Source organism: Myxine glutinosa, unplaced genomic scaffold (genome assembly GCF_964187855.1).
Source record: "Myxine glutinosa unplaced genomic scaffold, kmMyxGlut1.1 SCAFFOLD_541, whole genome shotgun sequence".
NCBI classification, from domain to species: domain Eukaryota; kingdom Metazoa; phylum Chordata; class Myxini; order Myxiniformes; family Myxinidae; genus Myxine; species Myxine glutinosa.
In genome coordinates, this window is record NW_027616638.1 from 75,055 (window position 1) to 94,812 (window position 19,758).

At 48.3% G+C, this 19,758-nt stretch overlaps 1 protein-coding gene across 1 annotated transcript in view; it reads right to left on the reverse strand.

Moving 5' to 3' along the window:
* The window catches only part of LOC137419056 (E3 ubiquitin-protein ligase Midline-1-like), a 127,072-nt gene that overhangs the window by 16,302 nt on the left and 91,012 nt on the right, over positions 1–19,758 (reverse strand). The window contains exon 6 of the mRNA XM_078768817.1: positions 5,707–5,834. Coding sequence (XP_078624943.1) covers positions 5,707–5,834 — 128 coding nt within the window. The remainder of the gene's footprint in view (positions 1–5,706; positions 5,835–19,758) is intronic.

Sequence of the window (19,758 nt, forward strand, 5' to 3'; positions counted from 1 at the left end):
ATGAGAAGAATAAAACAATGAATGAATGATCAGTAACATCGATTTGGATGTTAAGTTTTGCACAAACACCAAGTTCATGTCCTGGCTCTTCACAATCTCAACTAATGACCTCATTCACCTGTAAAATGTTTGTTTTCGCCACAAAATAAGATTTCTCTCCCTCACGGGCCGATTCGCCGACAATCCCGGATTACACCTTTGTGGATTTCATGTTATGAATTTTACAATTTATGAAAAATGATTTAAATACTTTGTCTTGCATTTCGGGTCCATAATGTTTCTTTATCATAACAAAATTAACTAGAACGGCACCTGGTAGAGCACATACCTCCACCAGGCTGAACAGTTTATGTTTTGTATCCACTGAAAGACCGAAATGGATCCAGACCTGGATCAAAGTCGAATCAGCTTGTTATTGTCACCCAACCAACTCATTCACCAAGTTTTGTCATAACTCATTCACAACTTTTTGAGATATCCTGCTCACAGACAAACAAACAAGACAGAGACAGACAGATAGACAAGTAGGCCATCAACCAGACCCCCAAAATAGGGTCCATTGGTACCAAAATGAGGGAGTAAGCCTAATATTGATTTTTGGATAGGTCTTTACCCCTAGAATATGAAAATATGTGATAGCAAATTCAACCATGTAGCTAAATGGGTGTTATCACCTCATTTTCAAAATGGCCGCCAAAATGCATGTTTTTCTATTAAAAACACCATGTTTCATATTCTTGTAGAAATTTGTAACAAATAGCATTGCGTTTTGAGATGTTTAAGACTTTACAACTCTCTTAAAGTATGAAATACATCATCTGAACTTTAATCCAAGAAGATAGAATCCAATATGGCGCCCAATTTCACAAAATTGCACCTGCACCTCTATCTTCAATATAACTCATGATGCCAGAGGTTGTTGTTGAGTTAAGTGATGGCAGATTCACAGACCGACGTAGGATGAAAGGGCGGCAGGGAGACTCGGGACATCATGAACATCAGTGGGTGAGTGAAAGGAAAGAGGGGAAGTCAATCGGCGTGAAAGAAAGCAGGGGTGGGCGCTGCACAAAGGATGATATGGGAATGGGTAACCTTCTTGAGGGATTACAAGGAGAAGACACGAGACAAATAGGTTCATGGTTTTGGGCCACAAGACAAGTTCTGCAGGTGACATAATAGAGCGATGAAGGAATGGAGATGGTGTTCAGCATGGAATTGGGGACAGCAAGCAGATATGGAATTCTGGAAGAACGTTTGTGACCTGATGGTTGGCAGCAAAGGAGAGCTGGAAGTGAGGAGATAAAAAAAACAAACAAAAAAAAAAAAAAACAACCTGCGAGTTCATAAACTTGCCTGAAGTGGGTTAGGAAGGAGACAGTGTGAAAGATTAGAAAGTTGTAAAATCATTTCTAACCCCTAAAACCAGGTATAAGATACCCAAATTTGGGGTATAGGGTGAATAGTGAAAAAAACACTACATTGACCATTGATATTTTGAGAAATTTGGCGGCCATTTTGAAAATGGGTGATAACACACATTTAGCTACATCGTTGAATTTGCTATCACATATTTTCTTATTCTAGAGGTAAAAACCTTGTCAAAAATCATTATTAGCCTTACTCCCTCAATTTGGTACCGGTTGACCCCCCTAGCTGATAGCCTAAAGGGTGAAAACACAACCTACATCCACCTTCAGAGGCAGAGGGAATACGTGGAATGTAAGAAAGTTTTTTCCTGAAAATTTATATTTCCGGAGTAGAACATATTTTAGTTCCTCATTCGCGTCATCACCGATTTTTCCAATCACAATACTTTGATTTCCTGCATCCATGCTGGAATTCCAACCTCTAGGAAAGGATCAAATTAAACCGAGATTTTCGGTGGGACGAAGAGCAAAAGCAAATCAAAATGGCCTCCAAATCAAGCTCCAGAGGGTGTATCCTCCATCGCTCAAAATCATTACTTGAAAAACCGGAGACTTCATAGAACATGATACTCCACGCAGTGTTCAAGTTTTTACTTCTTTGTAATAAAATGACGATTCTGAAGATCATTTTTAAAAATCTGGAAGTTAGCACGACTACACTGTACCAGCACGACTACACTGTACTAACACCACGACACTGTACTAGCACAACCGCACTGTACCAGCACGATCACACCGCACTAACACCACTGCACTGTACAAACACGACTACACTGTACTAACACAACGACACTGTACTAGCACGACTACACTGTACCAGCACGACCACACTGTACTAACACGACTGCGCTGCACTAACACGACGACACTGTACTAACACGACTACACTGTACTAACAGCACTACACTGTACTAACACGCATGCACTGTACTAACACGACTACACTGTACTAACACGACTACACTGTACTAACACGACTACACTGTACTTACACGACTACATTGTCATAAGACAACGATGAGTCACAGTTGAGCAGATGGAGGCTTTATTGAACACCGTAGAACACAGCGTCAATCGGCATCTTGCAGAAGCATATCGGTGGTCTCTTGTTCACCCTCTCACGTGGCACTCCCTCTCATCATCATCATCATCATAATAGATATTGATATTTGGGGGGCCGATGACCCCATGATGATTGTTTCCATGGATGGGTTTCACAAAGTACACTTATGCAGTACTGCGCATATACGATATATTTATTTGGCATGGGGGGGGGGGGGTGTGCATTGAATGTATCTGTACATGTTTAGATATTTGGCTAAAAGATAAAAACATCTTCAAAAGCATGAAACAATAAAATTTCACATCTTGAAGTTTTTGTTCTTCTCTAATAATTTCCACAGAGGGGCCGGTGGAGCATCTGGAGAAGGTGGAGCTGGATCAGAACAACTTGATAAATCTTGGGACGTGAAGGGAAACGGAAACAGGGTTCTTCTTCCTCACTCCTTTTTGCAGATTATTTAAAATTCCATATTTCCTCCTTTTCATTCTTTCCTTTTTCTTCCATTTTATTTCCCTCTTTATAGAACGGCTTCGGGGTCACGACCAAAATAAATCTCTTGCAAGATGTCGACATATAACATGGTTATTGGAGGTATTATGAAGGTGATTTGTGTTATCGTGTTCAAGTGTATAATTAATTCAATTTGAATAAAGGGTTAAAGGTGTATAAATAAATTGATTCAGGGTTTTACCGCCGTTTTCCCCAGTGTCTATTACATCACCCCATCTAACACGTTACATTAGTTCTTCATACCTGTTGTTTGTGTGATTTGTAACCCATTTCCTCCATTCGTGATCCCTCTCCTCTCTTAGATCTCCGACCATTTCTAATATATCGAGAATGAATCCCCTCTTACAGTAAGTCCTTCTAATCAAACTCCCAAAATCTCTACTTCATATAAATATCCAGTCATTTATCTGATTTGCGGAACTGCTTTCCGGGGATGATTCAATCTAACTTTCCTTCCAGGGACTTCACGTTCCTGTTACACCAACACATCATGTTGTCTCCCATCACTACCTGTAAATATTTCTGCCCTTGTGAACCCTACCTCTCCCAAGCCCCGTGGTTTCAGATATTTCCTCCCCTCCCATCTTTAGTTTTCTCCTGTTTGTTGGATACCTTGCTTGTTGCATCTACCTGTTGTGTACACCTGTTTCCCCACTGAAACCATGTTTGCTTTTTGCCCTCTGTAACCTCACTCATCCTGAGCCATGATGTGGTACACAATAAAAACATTATCATTTGTTCATTTTCTAGAATTTTTTGCCGCCGCCACCAAAGGTGGATGGAGGTTATGTTTTTACCCCTGTCTGTCTGTTTGTCTGTCTGTCCGTTTGTGAACAAAATATCTCAATAAAGTTGTGGATGGATTCGGACGAAATTTGGCAGACATGTACCGTATTTGACATCGACAAAATGATTATATTTTGTAGTGGGGCGGCTTAGCCCAAATATTCAAAAGAATTGTGCATTTTGTGATACAAGCACCAAATTTGGCACAAATGTACATTAATATGTTGCGAACATTTTCAGATATTGGGCCACTTGAAATTCCGTAATTTTTTTTTTCAAATTTTTTCAAATTTCGTAATTTCAAATTTTTCGGGTGACACCGTCACAATTTCGGTCTTCGAGGCCGGCCGATAGGCAAAGTGTGACCGGAAGGGACGAGGTTCTCCTGACCACGTGGCCCTCGATCTGGGAAGCGAGAGGCATTCCATTAGTGGACGCGCCCCTCACGCCCGACTTTTGGGCGGCCCCGGCAGGCCGTTTGTTTTGACGTTCCGTGACAGGCCCCGCACCCCCACCTCCGGGCCGACCGGAAGCTTGTGCTGAGTACATCATACCTGAACAACTCAGTGAGGCAGAACACAGCAGTGCACACCAGGGTGACCCCTTCAGTGCATAAACCAATTAACCTGTCCACTGCAGGGCATATAGAAATGAAGTTATTTTCTGCATATAATAATAATATAAGTTCAGTTCTATATAACAATTTCTGTTATCACCACTACCACTACAACTACCACTACTACAAGCTTTGTCTGGAATTTTGTGGACTAACAGACAAACAGACATACAGACAAGCTGGGATCAAAACATTACCTCCTTCCACCATTGAGTGTAGAGGTAAACATCATGGAAATTATATCATGCCCTAGATTTAATTCATGCTTACCCGTGTATTTGCTTCACTGGTTCACAAGGTCTTTTGCATACATGTAATTCAGACTCTCGTCTTCATTGCTGACCACACAATGTTCGCAACATATTAATGTACATTTGTGCCAAATTTGGTGCTTGTATCACAAAATGCACAATTCTTTTGAATATTTGGGCTAAGCCGCCCCACTATATCGGCCGGCCTCGAAGACCGAAATTGTGACGGTGTCACCCGAAAAATTTGAAATTACGAAATTTGAAAAAATTTGAAAAAAAAATTACGGAATTTCAAGTGGCCCAATATCTGAAAATGTTCGCAACATATTAATGTACATTTGTGCCAAATTTGGTGCTTGTATCACAAAATGCACAACAGGTTTGCTATGCTGCTACACTATTGGTGAAGATGCGGATTCGGATCCAGCTCGTAGAATTTTTAAAGTGATTCTTCACCATTGGGAGATAAGACCAAAAATGATACACAGCAGGATATCTCAAAAAGTTGTGGACGGATTTGGAGGAATCTTGGGGGACCAGTTGGGTGTCTGACAAGGACAAACATATTCGAATTTGGTGAAGATCTGAATATGAATTCGGATATGAGAATTATTTATTTTTTCAGTGATTCCTCACCATTGAGTGATGGGGCTAAATTCAGCATATAGCAGGATATCTCTAAACGTTATGGAAGGATTTAGACAAAACCTGTTGGACAGGTTGTGTGTGTGAGAAGGAAGAATCGATTCAATTTTGGTGAAGATCCGGATCCGGATCCAGCTCGTAGAATTTTTAAAGTCATGCATCACCATTGGGAGATACGATATATAGCAGGATATCTCAAAAGTTTTGGATGGATGATTTTGATTAAATGTGATTCTGTATTGTGATTTTCTGGTCTACTATGGGATACAAAACGTAAACTATTCACCTGGCGGAGGAATTGCTCTCCAATGAGTGCTTTCTCTATCTTCCCGTTTCTCTTCCATTTTGTGCTACGTTTTGTGTTCCCTTAATATTTTTTTGATGAAATGTCCAGTTTGTCTCACTCACTCTGTATCTTCTCCAGGAAGTTCTTATTGAGCGTGATGAGCCCGTCCAAATTCTTCTCCTCCTTCGAGAAGTCCAGAACTGGGAGCGGTGTAAACTTCACGGATTTAAAGTCTGACATGGTCTCGAGCCTTGGAATAAAAAGGAAAAACATCAGTTTTAGAAATTCTTGGAGAGAATATTGTTAAAATAATACATTTTTACATAACAAAACAAGTTATCTGTAAAAGAGTTGTAAATAATTCAAATAGAAAATAGATCGAGTGAATTTTTGGATTAATTTGTATTTTTATTCAGAAGTCTCGATTCTAGAGGAGCCTAATTGAGAATAAAGTAAACGGGTAGAGAAAAAACGATGAACAGGATGGAAAGAGTGTCGGTAAGGGTTGTAGAGAATGAGGTGTGCGTTGGGGAAAGAATAAATCAATGATGAATGACATGATTGAAAGATGAGATAAAGAGCACGAGGCAAGAAGCAGACTTGGTGAGTCAGTTGGTCCTGGACTCGGCTTCCTGACAGGAGATGGACAGAACAAAGGACAAGTTCCGAAGTGACGGGATAGAAAACCATCTGTCTGCAGAGACAAGACCTTGGTGAAAATAATCCAACAAGGTGTTTGCGGCAGGACATGGGACAACACCATTCTCAGAAGTAATGTTTGTTTCCATCTGTTGGTGTTCCCATCTGAGGTCCTCGTACGAGATGCAGAGAATCCAGGTTCAAATGTTATAAACCATGTCTTTGTCCATTGTCCCTCAATCTCCTTGTAATTCATGTATCCAGGTTCAAATGTTATAAACCATGTATTTGTCCATTGTCCATCAATCTCCTTGTAATTCATGTATCCAGGTTCAAATGTTATAAACCATGTATTTGTCCATTGTCCATCAATCTCTTTGTAATTCATGTTGACGTACACTATCGACTGAAGCACTTGTCTTGTTCTGTTAGACAGTGTATTGCGTTCCATGCATGGACAACACTTGCATACCTATGATTCCATATGTAAGAAATTGTTTATTTTCTCTGACTTTGCAATGTTTGTTGGGTGGGATGTTCATTGTGAAAGTTGATGAGTGGAAAGATAACAAGCATTCTTGGGGAAAAATGCCAAGGGTATAGGAAAGGCCCCTCTATATCATATGTGCCATGTGCCAAACTATAGAAAAGAAGAGACATTCAAAAAAAATCTCGTGTGCATGCTGGACTACACTTGTGTTCTTAGGAGGAACCAAGTAATGCTCCAGAAAAGTTCATATAAAGAGGCGCCTGACATCTGACAAATAAAATACATTCACTTCTTCATGCAGTTCTATGAATCAAATTGGCATCCATTAGTATTTCAAAATACATATTATCTATATAATAATACCGTAAGGACTCGACTTTGTTATCCCTTTTACGCCGCACCCAGTGACCCGATGCCCACGGATGGAACACCAACAGATGGCGAAGCAATCCCTCCGCTGAGTGGACAATCCTGAGCATGCATTTGTGGCGGTGTCGTCGATCGCGGTGTACGCTAACCTCATCAGGTGGGTTTACCATAATTTCTTCCACATACTGTGATTACAACGAAGTGAAACCGATCAGCAGCCCATCAGTATTGAAGGAACTGCGCTCCAACGCGAGTCGAAAGAATTGACGCGACCAAAGACGGAATTCGTCCGAGTTGCTTTATTGAAACAAAACAGCTCAGGTATTCTGACAAGCCCGTTTTTCGGGCAACAACAATATATATACACATTTATGTCGGGAAGTTTGCCCGGCAAAAGCTATACCGGGCATGCCCGGGTATCAAGGGCGAGCCTTGGAAAGGCGAGTCTGGACCTGCCCGGGCGTGTTTGGCTGCGGCCTGGCAAGTCGAGGCTGGTCGTGCCCGGGCGCTCTGGGCGAGCACTGGAAAGGCGATAGCGGGCATGCCCGGACACTCTGGGCGAGCCCTGGAAAGGCGATAGCGGGCATGCCAGGACGCTCTGGGCGAGCCCTGGAAAGGCGATAGCAGGCATGCCCGGACGCTCTGGGCGAGCCCTGGAAAGGTGATAGCGGGCATGCCCGGACGCTCTGGGCGAGCCCTGGAAAGGCGAGAGCGGGCATGCCCGGGAAAGACGAGACCGGGCGTGCCCGGGAGGTTCGGGCGTGCCCGGGAACAGTGAGTCCGGGCATGCCCGGGAGAGGCGCGTCTGGCCGTGTTCTGGCCGGTGCAAGGCGATTATGTACATCCAGCGGTAACCGTTACACACGCCCCTCCAGAATCGACCTGCACCGGCAGGGTCAATTTAAGGGGGGTCCGGATGACCCAGCCGAAGCGACCCCTGGAGGGTCGTGGGGAGGGGTCTGACGTGGTGGTGGGTGGTCGAGCGGGGGGAACTGTGGATGGGGGGCGGCCTCGCCGTACTCCGCTGTGCGAAGCACCGGGGGGACGTAGGACTGGGGGCCACCGTGGCGGGACGTCGGCACGGGGGCATATCGTCAGGCGGCCTCCTGGAGGTCCGAGCGCTGGCGAGCGGCGGACCAGGGACTGCTAGCGTCAGGCACGAATTCGCCCGGGACGCGGGGTGGCTGGCCGTAGACGAGCTCGGCGGCGGATGCCTGGAGGTCTTCCTTGGGGGCCGTGCGAAGGCCCAAAAGGACCCACGGCAGCCGGTCGGCCCAACCGTCGTCCTGAAGGCCGGCCATGAGTGCGGCCTTCATGGAGCGGTGAAACCGCTCGCACAACCCATTGGCTTGGGGGTGGTAGGCCGTGGTGCGGTGCAGCGTGACCCCCAACGAACGGGCGACCACACCCCAAAGCTCAGACGTAAACTGTGGGCCGCGGTCGGACGAGATGTCCGCTGGTGCGCCGAAGCGCGCGACCCAGGTGGCGATGAACGCCTGCGCCACGTCGGCGGTGGTGGTGGAGGTGAGGGGCACGGCCTCCGGCCACCTGGTGGTCCTGTCCACCATGGTGAGCAGGTGGGTGAACCCCCACGAAGGGGGGCAGGGGACCCACCAGGTCCACGTGGACGTGGTCGAAACGCCGTTCAGGCACGGCGAAAGGTGCCAGCGGGGCCTGGTTGTGGCGGTGGACCTTGGCTCGCTGGCAGGCCGTGCAGGCGTTGGCCCAGTCGCGGATGTTTCATCGAAGGCCGTGCCAGACGAAACGCGCCGACACCAGCTTCTGAGAAGCTTTCCGGCCCGGGTGAGAAAGGCCGTGGATGGAGGCGAAGATGCGGCGCTGCCAGGAAACGGGCACGATGGGGCGAGGCTGGCCCTGGGAGACGTCGCAGAGCAGGACGGTGCCCGCGAAGGGGATGTCGGCCAGGCGGAGGCCCGTGTCCGCCACGCGGAGTGCCTGCACCGAGGCATCGGGGGTCTGGTCGGCCGCCATGAGCGTGAAGTCCATGCCGAGGTGGACCGCGTTCGCGCTGGCCCGCGAAAGGCAGTTGGCCACGGCGTTGTCTTTGCCGGCGACGTGCTGGATGTCCGTGGTGAACTCCGACACGGCGGAGAGGTGGCGCTGCTGGCGGGCCAACCACGGCTCCGTTACCTTAGCCATTGCGTAGACCAACGGCTTGTGGTCGACGAAAGCCGTGAACGGGCGGCCCTCCAGGAGGTGTCGGAAATGGCGAATGGCCAGGAATAGCCCGAGCAGCTCGCTGTCGAACGTGCTGTAGTTTAACTCGTTTGGCCGGAGTTGCCGGCTGAAAAAAGCGAGTGGCTGCCAAACCCCGTCCACCCATTGCTCATGGACGGCGCCCACCGCATAGTTGGAGGCGTCCGTAGTGAGGGCGATGGGCGCGTTGAGCACCGGGTGAGCCAGCAGCGTTGCGTCGGCGAGGGCCCGTTTGGCACTGGCGAAGGCCGCGTCCATGGCCGCGGACCAAACAATGTCATGCTTGGCCGGCTTGCCCCAGAGGGCCTCGTAAAGGGGCCGCATGAGCTGAGCAGCGCGGGGCACGAATCGGTGATAAAAATTCACCATGCCGAGGAACTCTTTGGAGGGCCTTGATGGAACGGGGACGCGGGAACGTGGTGTTGGCCTCGACCTTGGTCGGCAGCGGCACGGCCCCGGTCTTGGTGATGCAGTGGCCCAAAAAGTCAACGGTCGTCGCGCCGAAGTGGCATTTGACCGGGTTGACAATTAAGCCGTGCTCGCTGAGGTGACCGAACAGTGTTCGGAGGTGGAGGAGGTGCTCGGCGCGGGACGTGCTGGCGACGAGGATGTCGTCCAGATAGACGAAAAGAAACGGCAGGTCGCGCAGCACGCCGTCCATCAAGCGCTGGAACGCCTGGGCCGCGTTCTTGAGGCCAAACGGCATCCGCAAAAATTCGAACAGGCCGAACGGCGTGATGATGGGCTTCGGGACGTCGGCCGCCCAGACAGGTACCTGGTGGTAGCCCCGTATCAGGTCAATTTTCGAAAAGATGACCCGTCCCGCCAAACGGGTGGAAAAGTCCTGAATATGCGGGATCGGGTACCTGTCGGGGGTGGTAGCGTCATTGAGACGGCGGTAGTCGCCACACGGGCGCCATCCACCCCCCGGCTTTGGCACAATGTGCAGTGGCGAGGCCCACGCGCTATCGGAGCGCCACATGATGTTGAGGTGCTCCAACGGGTCAAATTCGGCCTTTGCCAAGGCGAGCTTAACTGGGTCGAGGCGGCGGGCCCTGGCGTAGACCGGTGGGCCCATAGTGGGTATGTGGTGCTCGATCCTGTGCCGCACCGCGACGGCCGAAAACGTCGGCCGCGTGAGGGCCGGGAATTCCATGAGCAGGCGAGCGAACTCGTTCGTTGCCGGGAGGGCGCACGCCAGTTCGGTCGGTGCGGAGCTGCTCATTGTGCACGCCAGGGAGCTGAAGGTCTCGGTGTGGACAAGGCGACGTCGTTTGATGTCGACCAGCAGCCCGTGCGCACAGAGGAAGTCGGCGCCCAGCAAAGCCACGGGACGCTGGCGGTAACAAAAGTCCATTGAAAGCGCTGGCTGCCGAAGCAGAGGGTGACGACGCGTGGGCCGAAAGTGCGTATGGCCGAGCCATTAGCAGCGACCAAAGAGGGGCCGCAAACTGCGTCCAGCCTGTCCTGCTCGGAGGCAGGTATGACGCTCAGTTGGGCGCCGGTGTCGCACAGGAAACGCCGCCCAGACGCTTTGTCCCGAATAAACAGCAAGTTGCCCGAGTGGCCGGCGCTCATGGCTGGGAATGAAGGCCGGCCCGGCCGTTTCCCGACCTGCCGAAAGTGCACGGGGGCCGGCACGTCCGAGCCTTGTGTCCGAACCTGGCGTGGTAATAACACCATGCCCGGTCAGGTGGAGGCCCCGGCCGTCGTGTCGGAAGCGGGCGGTGTGGCGTGGTGGCCGCCAGTTGCACCGGCAGTTCGGCCTCCAACCGCGCAGGGCGCTCGGGCGTCGTGGGCGTCGCCTCAGACGGCGGCGGGCTCCAGGTAACCGCGCCGATGTGCTGGCCCGCCGAGGAGATCTTATCGGCTTCCCTGGCGAGGGCGCGGGAATCCGTGATCAACGTGCCAGCCAGGGTGAGGCGTTCCGGGTTAGGCAGATGACGGAGGAACAGCTCCCGGAACAGGAATGCCGGAGAGTGCTCGTCGAGCAACGAGAGCATATAGTCCATGCGCTCGGACGGGCGCGTGTCGCCGAGCTCGGGCAGGTCAAGCAGGCGCCGTGCGCATGCTGCCGGTGAGAGGGCGAAAGCACCGAGGAGGAGCGTCTTCAGCGTGTCGTATTTGTCAGCAGCCGGCGGGTGCTGGAGGAGGCTCAAGGCGCGGGCCGCGGTGGCGGAACCGAGCGCCGCCACAACATGGTGGAAGCGGGTGTCGTCCGCGGTGATGCCTCGCAGGGCGAACTGGGAGTCCGCCTGGGCGAACCAAACAGCCGCGTGAGCCTCCCAGAAGGTAGGCAGTTTAAGCGTCACTGCCGTATCCATGTCGGTAGGTCACCAATGAAGGAACTGCGCTCCAACGTGAGTCGAAAGAATTGACGCGACCAAAGACGGAATTCGTCCGAGTTGCTTTATTGAAACAAAACAGCTCAGGTATTCTGACAAGCCCGTTTTTCGGGCAACAATATATATACACATTTATGTCGGGAAGTTTGCCCGGCAAAAGCTATACCGGGCATGCCCGGGTATCAAGGGCGAGCCTTGGAAAGGCGAGTGTGGACCTGCCCGGGCGTGTTTGGCTGCGGCCTGGCAAGTCGAGGCTGGGCGTGCCCGGGCGCTCTGGGCGAGCACTGGAAAGGCGATAGCGGGCATGCCCGGACGCTCTGGGCGAGCCCTGGAAAGGCGAGAGCGGGCATGCCCGGGAAAGACGAGACCGGGCGTGCCCGGGAGGTTCGGGCGTGCCCGGGAACAGTGAGTCCGGGCATGCCCGGGAGAGGCGCGTCTGGCCGTGTTCTGGTCGGTGCAAGGCGATTATGTACATCCAGCGGTAACCGCTACAGTATCATATAAAGCAATAAATACCAAGGCTTCAGCTTCTGAAAGCTTAAAACAAAGTGTACTTCGCCGAGTGATGAGAAGTAGGCGTAGGCCTCGGCCCTACCTATCCAGTTGTTGTGCTTCCGTTGTGGCCATGATCTCAACAAATGGCGTAGGCCATGTGGTGTAGGGTAGGTCATGATCAGCCCCCCCCCCCCCGCCCCTTTTCGTTTCACCAACTCCTGCATCTGCCACCATTCATGATTATCAAAGTAGGCTTTACCCTGTTCACGATAAGGTAGAAATCAGTGAGTTGTATACGAAGAGATAAAAGGATGGCATTGACTTTGAGACGGTAACTGATAGTTGGCTGTGGCTCGCTGATGCCACGTTTCTTTTTTCTAAGTGCCATGGATGCTGATGGACATAATAAAGGTATCGGCTGATCTCTCATTGTAATATTACCCGATGGAAATGAACTGTTTCTTTGTTTGTCATTTCCTGTGCAATAATGTCAAATTGATAAGTCAGACATCCTCTTCTATTGACAGCTGCTCTCCTTTTCAATGGCATCGTCTATTGATATGCATGTTCTTCTTTCATATAATTTTACACATTCACAATCAGTATTTCAATTCTTGCAGACATTGGAAAGGAAGTTGACTCAGGCCAACTCTCTGGCTCAATCACAGGCCGACGCACAGGCGATGTAATTGTGAGTAGCATTTTTGCACAAGTGAAAAATGAAAATACACGTTTTTGGTATGTGGCTATGTTATTTAGTGTTTGTTTTGTCTCTAACAATCTATATAATAATACCGTAAGGACTCGACTTTGTTATCCCTTTTACGCTGCACCCAGTGACCCCATGCCCACGGCACTAATGCATTTTCCATCTACGAACCGCGCTCTTTGTTTGTCACGTACAGCCATACTCGAAAAATCTGAATTCGCCGACTTTGGGACCCAAAAGCATCCGATTATCAGCCGATACGACGCCATCTTACGACACCATCGTATTGGCGTCTGCTGGGCGAAGGCGATGCGAGCCGTCCGCTGATTGGACAGTCGAGTGGTGTGATGGGTGGTGTGAACCAAATGGTCTTTATCTTCATTTTAATAAAGTTAAATGGAGTGACGTTTTGGAAACGTTTTTTGAAGTTTGAAGTTTTTTCGAATCGAAGTGAAGAAGTTTTTGAAGTTTTGATTTTGGAAACGTTAAATGGAGAAACAGTTTCACAGGAAGAGAATGCGATGTGATGAAGAAGAATCCATCTTAATTTTATTTATTTGAACCACAAAAGATTGAAGATTCACGAAGTCAAGAATGTGAAGCTACATGAATGTAATAAAATAAAAATGTACATAAACTACACAGTTCTATGAAACAGTTTCACAGGAAGAAAATGCGATGCGATGCGATGAAGAAGAATCCATCTATTCCGCCATTTGTGCCGGTGTCATCGATCGCGGTGTACGCTAACCTCATCAGGTGGGTTTCCCTTAATTTCTTCCATATACTGTGATAACAACGAAGTGAAACCGATCAGCAGCCCATCAGTATCTGCTCTATTCACGGTGCTTAAGTTAATCCTTCAAATCATTTAAAAACAACCCAACGTTGACGAAGCATGGCATACGAGGCCCGTTCAAAAAGTTCATGGAACGACGTACTCTCAAAGGTCTGAGGCCAAAATGTTTGTTTTTTCCCCCCTTACACAATGGAAACAACAACTGGAGAGGTAGGGCCGAGGCCGACGCTTACGTTTCGCTCCTGCATTTGCCACCGTTCATGATTATCAAAGTAGGCTTTACCCTGTTCACGATAAGGTAGAAATCAGTGAGGTGTATACGGAGAGATAAAAGGATGGCATTGACTTCGAGACGGTACGTGATATTTTCAAAAGTATGTATCGTAGCGTTGTCATTTAAGTAGATTGCAATAAATGATCAGACCCCCCCCCCCCCCCCCCATTTCGTTTCACCAACTCCTACATCTGCCACCGTTCATGATTATCAAAATAGGCTTTACCCTGTTCACGATAAGGTATAAATCAGTGAGTTGTATACGAAGAGATAAAAGGATGGCATTGACTTCGAGACGGTACGTGATATTTTCAAAAGTATATCGTAGCGTTGTCATTTAACTAGATTGCAATAAATACGTTGTTCATATATGCACTCTTCATTCTCATCTTTCTTCCTAACTCTTACTCGGACAAGCAAATCCCCTATGCCATCCATAATGGTACACTCTATCCATACACCACATCCTCCCTTCCGTGGATGTTCCACGGGTTTCGGCTAGTCTATATAAAAACACCGTAGGGTCTCGACTTAGTTATCCCTTTTACGCCGCACCCAGTGACCCGATGCCCATGGCACGAATGCATTTTCCATCTCCGAACTGCGCTCTTTGTTTATCACGTACAGCCATACTCGAAAAATCTGAATTCGTCGACTTTGGGACCCAAAAGCATCCGAATAACGGCCGATACGACGCCATCTTACGACACCATCGTATTGGCGTCTGCTGGCCGAAGGTGATGCGAGCCGTCCGCTGATTGAACAGTCGCCTGGTGTGATGGGTGGTGTGAACCAACTGGTCTTTATCGTCATTTTAATAAAGTTAAATGGAGTGACGTTTTGGAAACGGTTTTGAAGTTTGAAATTTTTTCGAATCGAAGTGAAGAACTTTTTGAAGTTTTGATTTTGGAAACGTTAAATGGAGAAACAGTTTCACAGGAAGAGAATGCGATGTGATGCGATGAAGGAGAATCCATCTATTCCGCCATTTGTGCCGGTGTCATCGATCGCGGTGTACGCTAACCTCATCAGGTGGGTTTACCATAATTTCTTCCATATACTGTGATAACAACGAAGTGAAACCGATCAGCAGCCCATCAGTATCTGCTCTATTCACAGTGCTTAAGATAATCCTTCAAATCATTTAAAAACAACCCAACGTTGACGAAGCATGGCATACGAGGCCCGTTCAAAAAGTTCACGGAACGACGTACTCTCAAAGGTCTGAGGCCAAAATGTTTGTTTTTTCCCCCCCTTACACAATGGAGACAACAACTGGATAGGTAGAGCCGAGGCCTACGCTTACGTTTCGCTCCTGCATCTGCCACCGTTCATGATTATCAAAGTAGGCTTTACCCTGTTCACGATAAGGTAGAAATCAGTGAGGTGTATACGAAGAGATAAAAGGATGGCATTGACTTCGAGACGGTATGTGATAGTTGGCTGCGGCTGGATGATGCCACGTTTTTTTTTCCAAGTGCCATGGATGCTGATGGACATAATAAAGGTATCGGCTGATCTCTCATCGTAATATTACCCGATGGAAATGAACTGTTTCTTTGTTTGTCATTTCCTGTGCAATAATGTCAAATTGATAAGTCAGACATCCTTTTCTATTGACAGCTGCTCTCCTTTTCGATGGCATCATCTATTGATATGCATGTTCTTCTTTCATATAATTTTACACATTCACAATCAGTATTTCAATTCTTGCAGACATTGGAAAGGAAGTTGACACAGGCCAACTCTCTGGCTCAATCACAGGCCGACGCACAGGCGATGTAATTGTGAGTAGCATTTTTGCACAAGTGAAAATACACGTTTTTGGTATGTGGCTATGTTATTTAGTGTTTGTTTTGTCTCTAACAATATAAAATACAAAGTCAGGAGGTGACACTTTATACACAGTGTAAGTTGGATTCTACAAAGTGTCGCCTTTTTCTTGATTTTGTTCACACAATTCCAACCCACACCATATAGTCCCATAGAAAATGGCCAGAGTGGTGCTATGCCAATTCCTATTACGAATCCATTCATTTCGTAGCGTTTCGTAGCATTTCGTAGCATTGTCATTTAAGTAGATTGCAATAAATACGTTGTTCATATACGCACTCTTCATTCTCATCTTTCTTCCTAACTCTTACTCGGACAAGCAAATCCCCTATGCCATCCATATTGGTACACTCTATCCATACACCACATCCTCCCTTCCATGGATGTTCCACGGGTTTCGGCTAGTCTATATAATAATAGCGTAAGGACTGTACTTTGTTATCCCTTTTACGCCGCACCCAGTGACCCGATGCCCACGGCACTAATGGATTTACGATCTAAGAACCGCACTCTTTGTTTATCACGTACAACCATACTCGAAAAATCTGAATTAGCCGACGTTGGGGCCCAAAAGCATCGGATTAACTGCCGATACGACGCCATCTTATGACGCCATCGTATTGGCGTCTGCTGGGCAAAGGCGAAGCAATCCGTCCGCTGATTGGACAGGCGAAGGCGAAAGCAAGCCGTCCATTAAGTGGACAATCCAGAGCATGCATTTGTGCCGGTGTCGGCGATCGTTGTTCATATACGCACTCTTCATTCTCCTCTTTCTTCCTAACTCTTACTCGGACAAGAAAATCCCCTATGCCATCCATAATGGTACACTCTATCCATACACCACATCCTCCCTTCCGTGGATGTTCCACGGGTTTCGGCTAGTCCATATAATAATAGCGTAAGGACTCAACTTTGTTATCCATTTTACACCGCACCCAGTGACCCGATGCCCATGGCACTAATGGATTTACGATCTACGAACCACGCTCTTTGTTTATCACATACAACCATACTCGAAAAATCTGAATTAGCCGACGTTGGGGCCCAAAAGCATCCGATTAACAGCCGATACGACGCCATCTTTCGACGCCATCGTAATGGCATCTGCTGGAAGAAGGCGAAGCAATCCGTCCGTTGAGTGGACAATCCTGAGCATGCATTTGTGGCGGTGTCGTCGATCGCGGTGTATGCTAACCTCATCAGGTGGGTTTACCATAATTTCTTCCACATACTGTGATTACAACGAAGTGAAACCGATCAGCAGCCCATCAGTATCATATAAAGCAATAAATACCAAGGCTTCAACTTCTGAAAGCTTAAAACAAAGTGTACTTCGCCGAGTGACGAGAAGTAGGAGTAGGCCTCGGCCCTACCTATCCAGTTGTTGTGTTTCCATGGTGGCCATGATCTCAACAAATGGCATAGGCCATGTGGCGTCGGGTAGGTCATGATCAGCCCCCCCCCCTTTCGTTTCACCAACTCCTGCATCTGCCACCGTTCATGATTATCAAAGTAGGCTTTACCCTGTTCACGATAAGGTAGAAATCAGTGAGTTGTATACGAAGAGGTAAAAGGATGGCATTGACTTCGAGACGGGACGTGATATTTTCAAAAGTATATCGTAGCGTTGTCATTTAAGTAGGTTGCAATAAATACGTTGTTCATATATGCACTCTTCATTCTCATCTTTCTTCCTAACCCTTACTCGGACAAGCAAATCCCCTATGCCATCCATAATGGTACACTCTATCCATACACGACATCCTCCCTTCCGTGGATGTTCCACGGGTTTCAGCTAGTATTTTAATATTCATCTTACATAGAATTTCCCCAAGCAACGCCGGGTACTTCAGCGTGTGTTTTATATTTTGAACACTGTAGAAGACAAATCCCCTTGTTGGCACTTCCAAAAACCTCCAGTTTAGCAGTATTTGGAGAAACGCAAATTTCCACTATCTTGACCAATCAAATTTGCCGCTAACGCTTTCATCCTTGGAAAATATCGAGATTCAGACAAAGAAATATAGATCGTGCTTGGAAACGCAAACCAAGAGTTGAAAAGACCCTTCCATGTCCTTTTCTCAAGACAGTGCGGGGTAAGGTGTTTTATGAATTATCTTTAGAAATGGTTTGGAAGGAAATGAGGAATAAATAGAAAGAGCAGTTGAAGAAGAAGGTGAGCAGAAATCATAGAGGGACATGGAGAGACTAAGGTGAGCAGAGGTCATGAAGAGAAGGTGAGCAGAGATCATGGAGGGAAGAAAGTGAGCAAAGATCACAGATGGACATGGAGAGAAGAAGGTGAGCAGAGATCACGGATGGACATGGAGAGAAGAAGGTGAACAGAGATCACCGATGGAGATGGAGAGAAGAAGCAATAAGACCAGGTGGAACACAAGCAAATTAGCAGAACAGAATATTCAAGGATGTTCAAGACTTCGAGTTTATCAGTGAACACAATAGATCTCAACAATTTAGAAATCAGTAGTTTTAATGTGAGGAGGATGGGAAAGATTAAAGAAAAGGACAGAAAGGAACGAACAAAACAATATAAACTCAAATGAGGATTTAAGGGGCTTATAAAAGTTTCTGTCCAATTAATAACACAAATTAACTTTGTAGTGAAATCGTATTTGTACTGAACCCGGGGTGATGCTCGCTGCTCGTTGACACCGCTACAGGCGTGACTATAAGACCCACTGCTGCTGACGGTGCTCCGAGACTTCTCCTGTGACACGTTACATCTGGTAGACTCGCTAACGGTACGCTTGCATAGAATATCCAGCTTGCTTGCATTGAATGTTATGAATGGTCCCATGTGATGTCACATCGTACACTCATTGTATTTTCTACTTTACAGGATGATGTTATGATCTAAATGCAATTAAACCAACCCGTTGGACTAAAGTTGTGTGGACCTGATTGGTTTTCCACAACACTTAATTGCATTTAAGATCCATGGCTGGCAACAAGACGCTGACGGTGTCCGTCTTCTGTGCCGACCCGCAAGCCCCGGATGGTGGCTTGCAACTGAAGCACTGGCTCAGAACATTGGAGAATCTTTTTGATGAGCCTGAGACCGCGCCGACGGCTGTCGCGAAGCTAGCAACCCTACATTCAAAAATCGACTACCGGGTGTACAACGCTATCGCTCAATGCGTGACGTATGACCTCTCCATCGCGGAGCTCAAACGGCTGTACATAAAGGAAAAAAGCCCGGTGTATGCACGATATTTGCTGCAAACGCGACGTCAGCAACCCAACAAGGCGATGGACCACTATGCCCAGGAGCTCCGGCAGCTCTTGCTGGACAGCACCAGGGAGCCACGGACTCCCGCGCAGGCTCAGGATGATCGTCTTTTAGATGCCTTCATTGCAGGGGTCTCCTCCCAGGAACTAAGGCTCAAGCTCTTAGAGAAGACCGACCTGACCTTTGCTACGGCACTTGAGCAAGGGACAGTATACACTGAAGCGCGGATGCAATCGAACACCTATGATCGCACGCGCCTCTTGGCGGGCACCACACTACACACACGGCCAGAGAGTGCTACCGCCGAGGACGCGGATCCGCTCGCTGAACTCCGGGATGCTCCGGAGGAAGACCCAGCCCTGATGGCTGCCGTTATGACCAGACCCAAGGCCTTACGCGGGGCCGCATGCTTTTTCTGTGGGGGACCACGCCATGCCCGGGTCGTGTGTCTGGCACGAGACGCTATATGCCATTTGTGGTCGCTAAAGGGACATTATGCTAAAGTGTGCAGGAAAACGGCACGCGGCTCGCGGCTCAACGACTCGCGCGGCCGCGGTCGCGCGGGCGCAGCGACCTTGAATGGGCTCATTGCGGAGCCCGCGAGCCGAGCCCGAAACCCGGCACCTTACCCGACTTCGAAGGGGAGGGCCCCTCTCTGCGGGCCCCTGGGCACTCAGACGTCCTTGGCGGGCGTCACCGGACAGCCACCACCGTCTCATCCTCCATCGGGCACGGAGTACGTGTCCTTGACCAA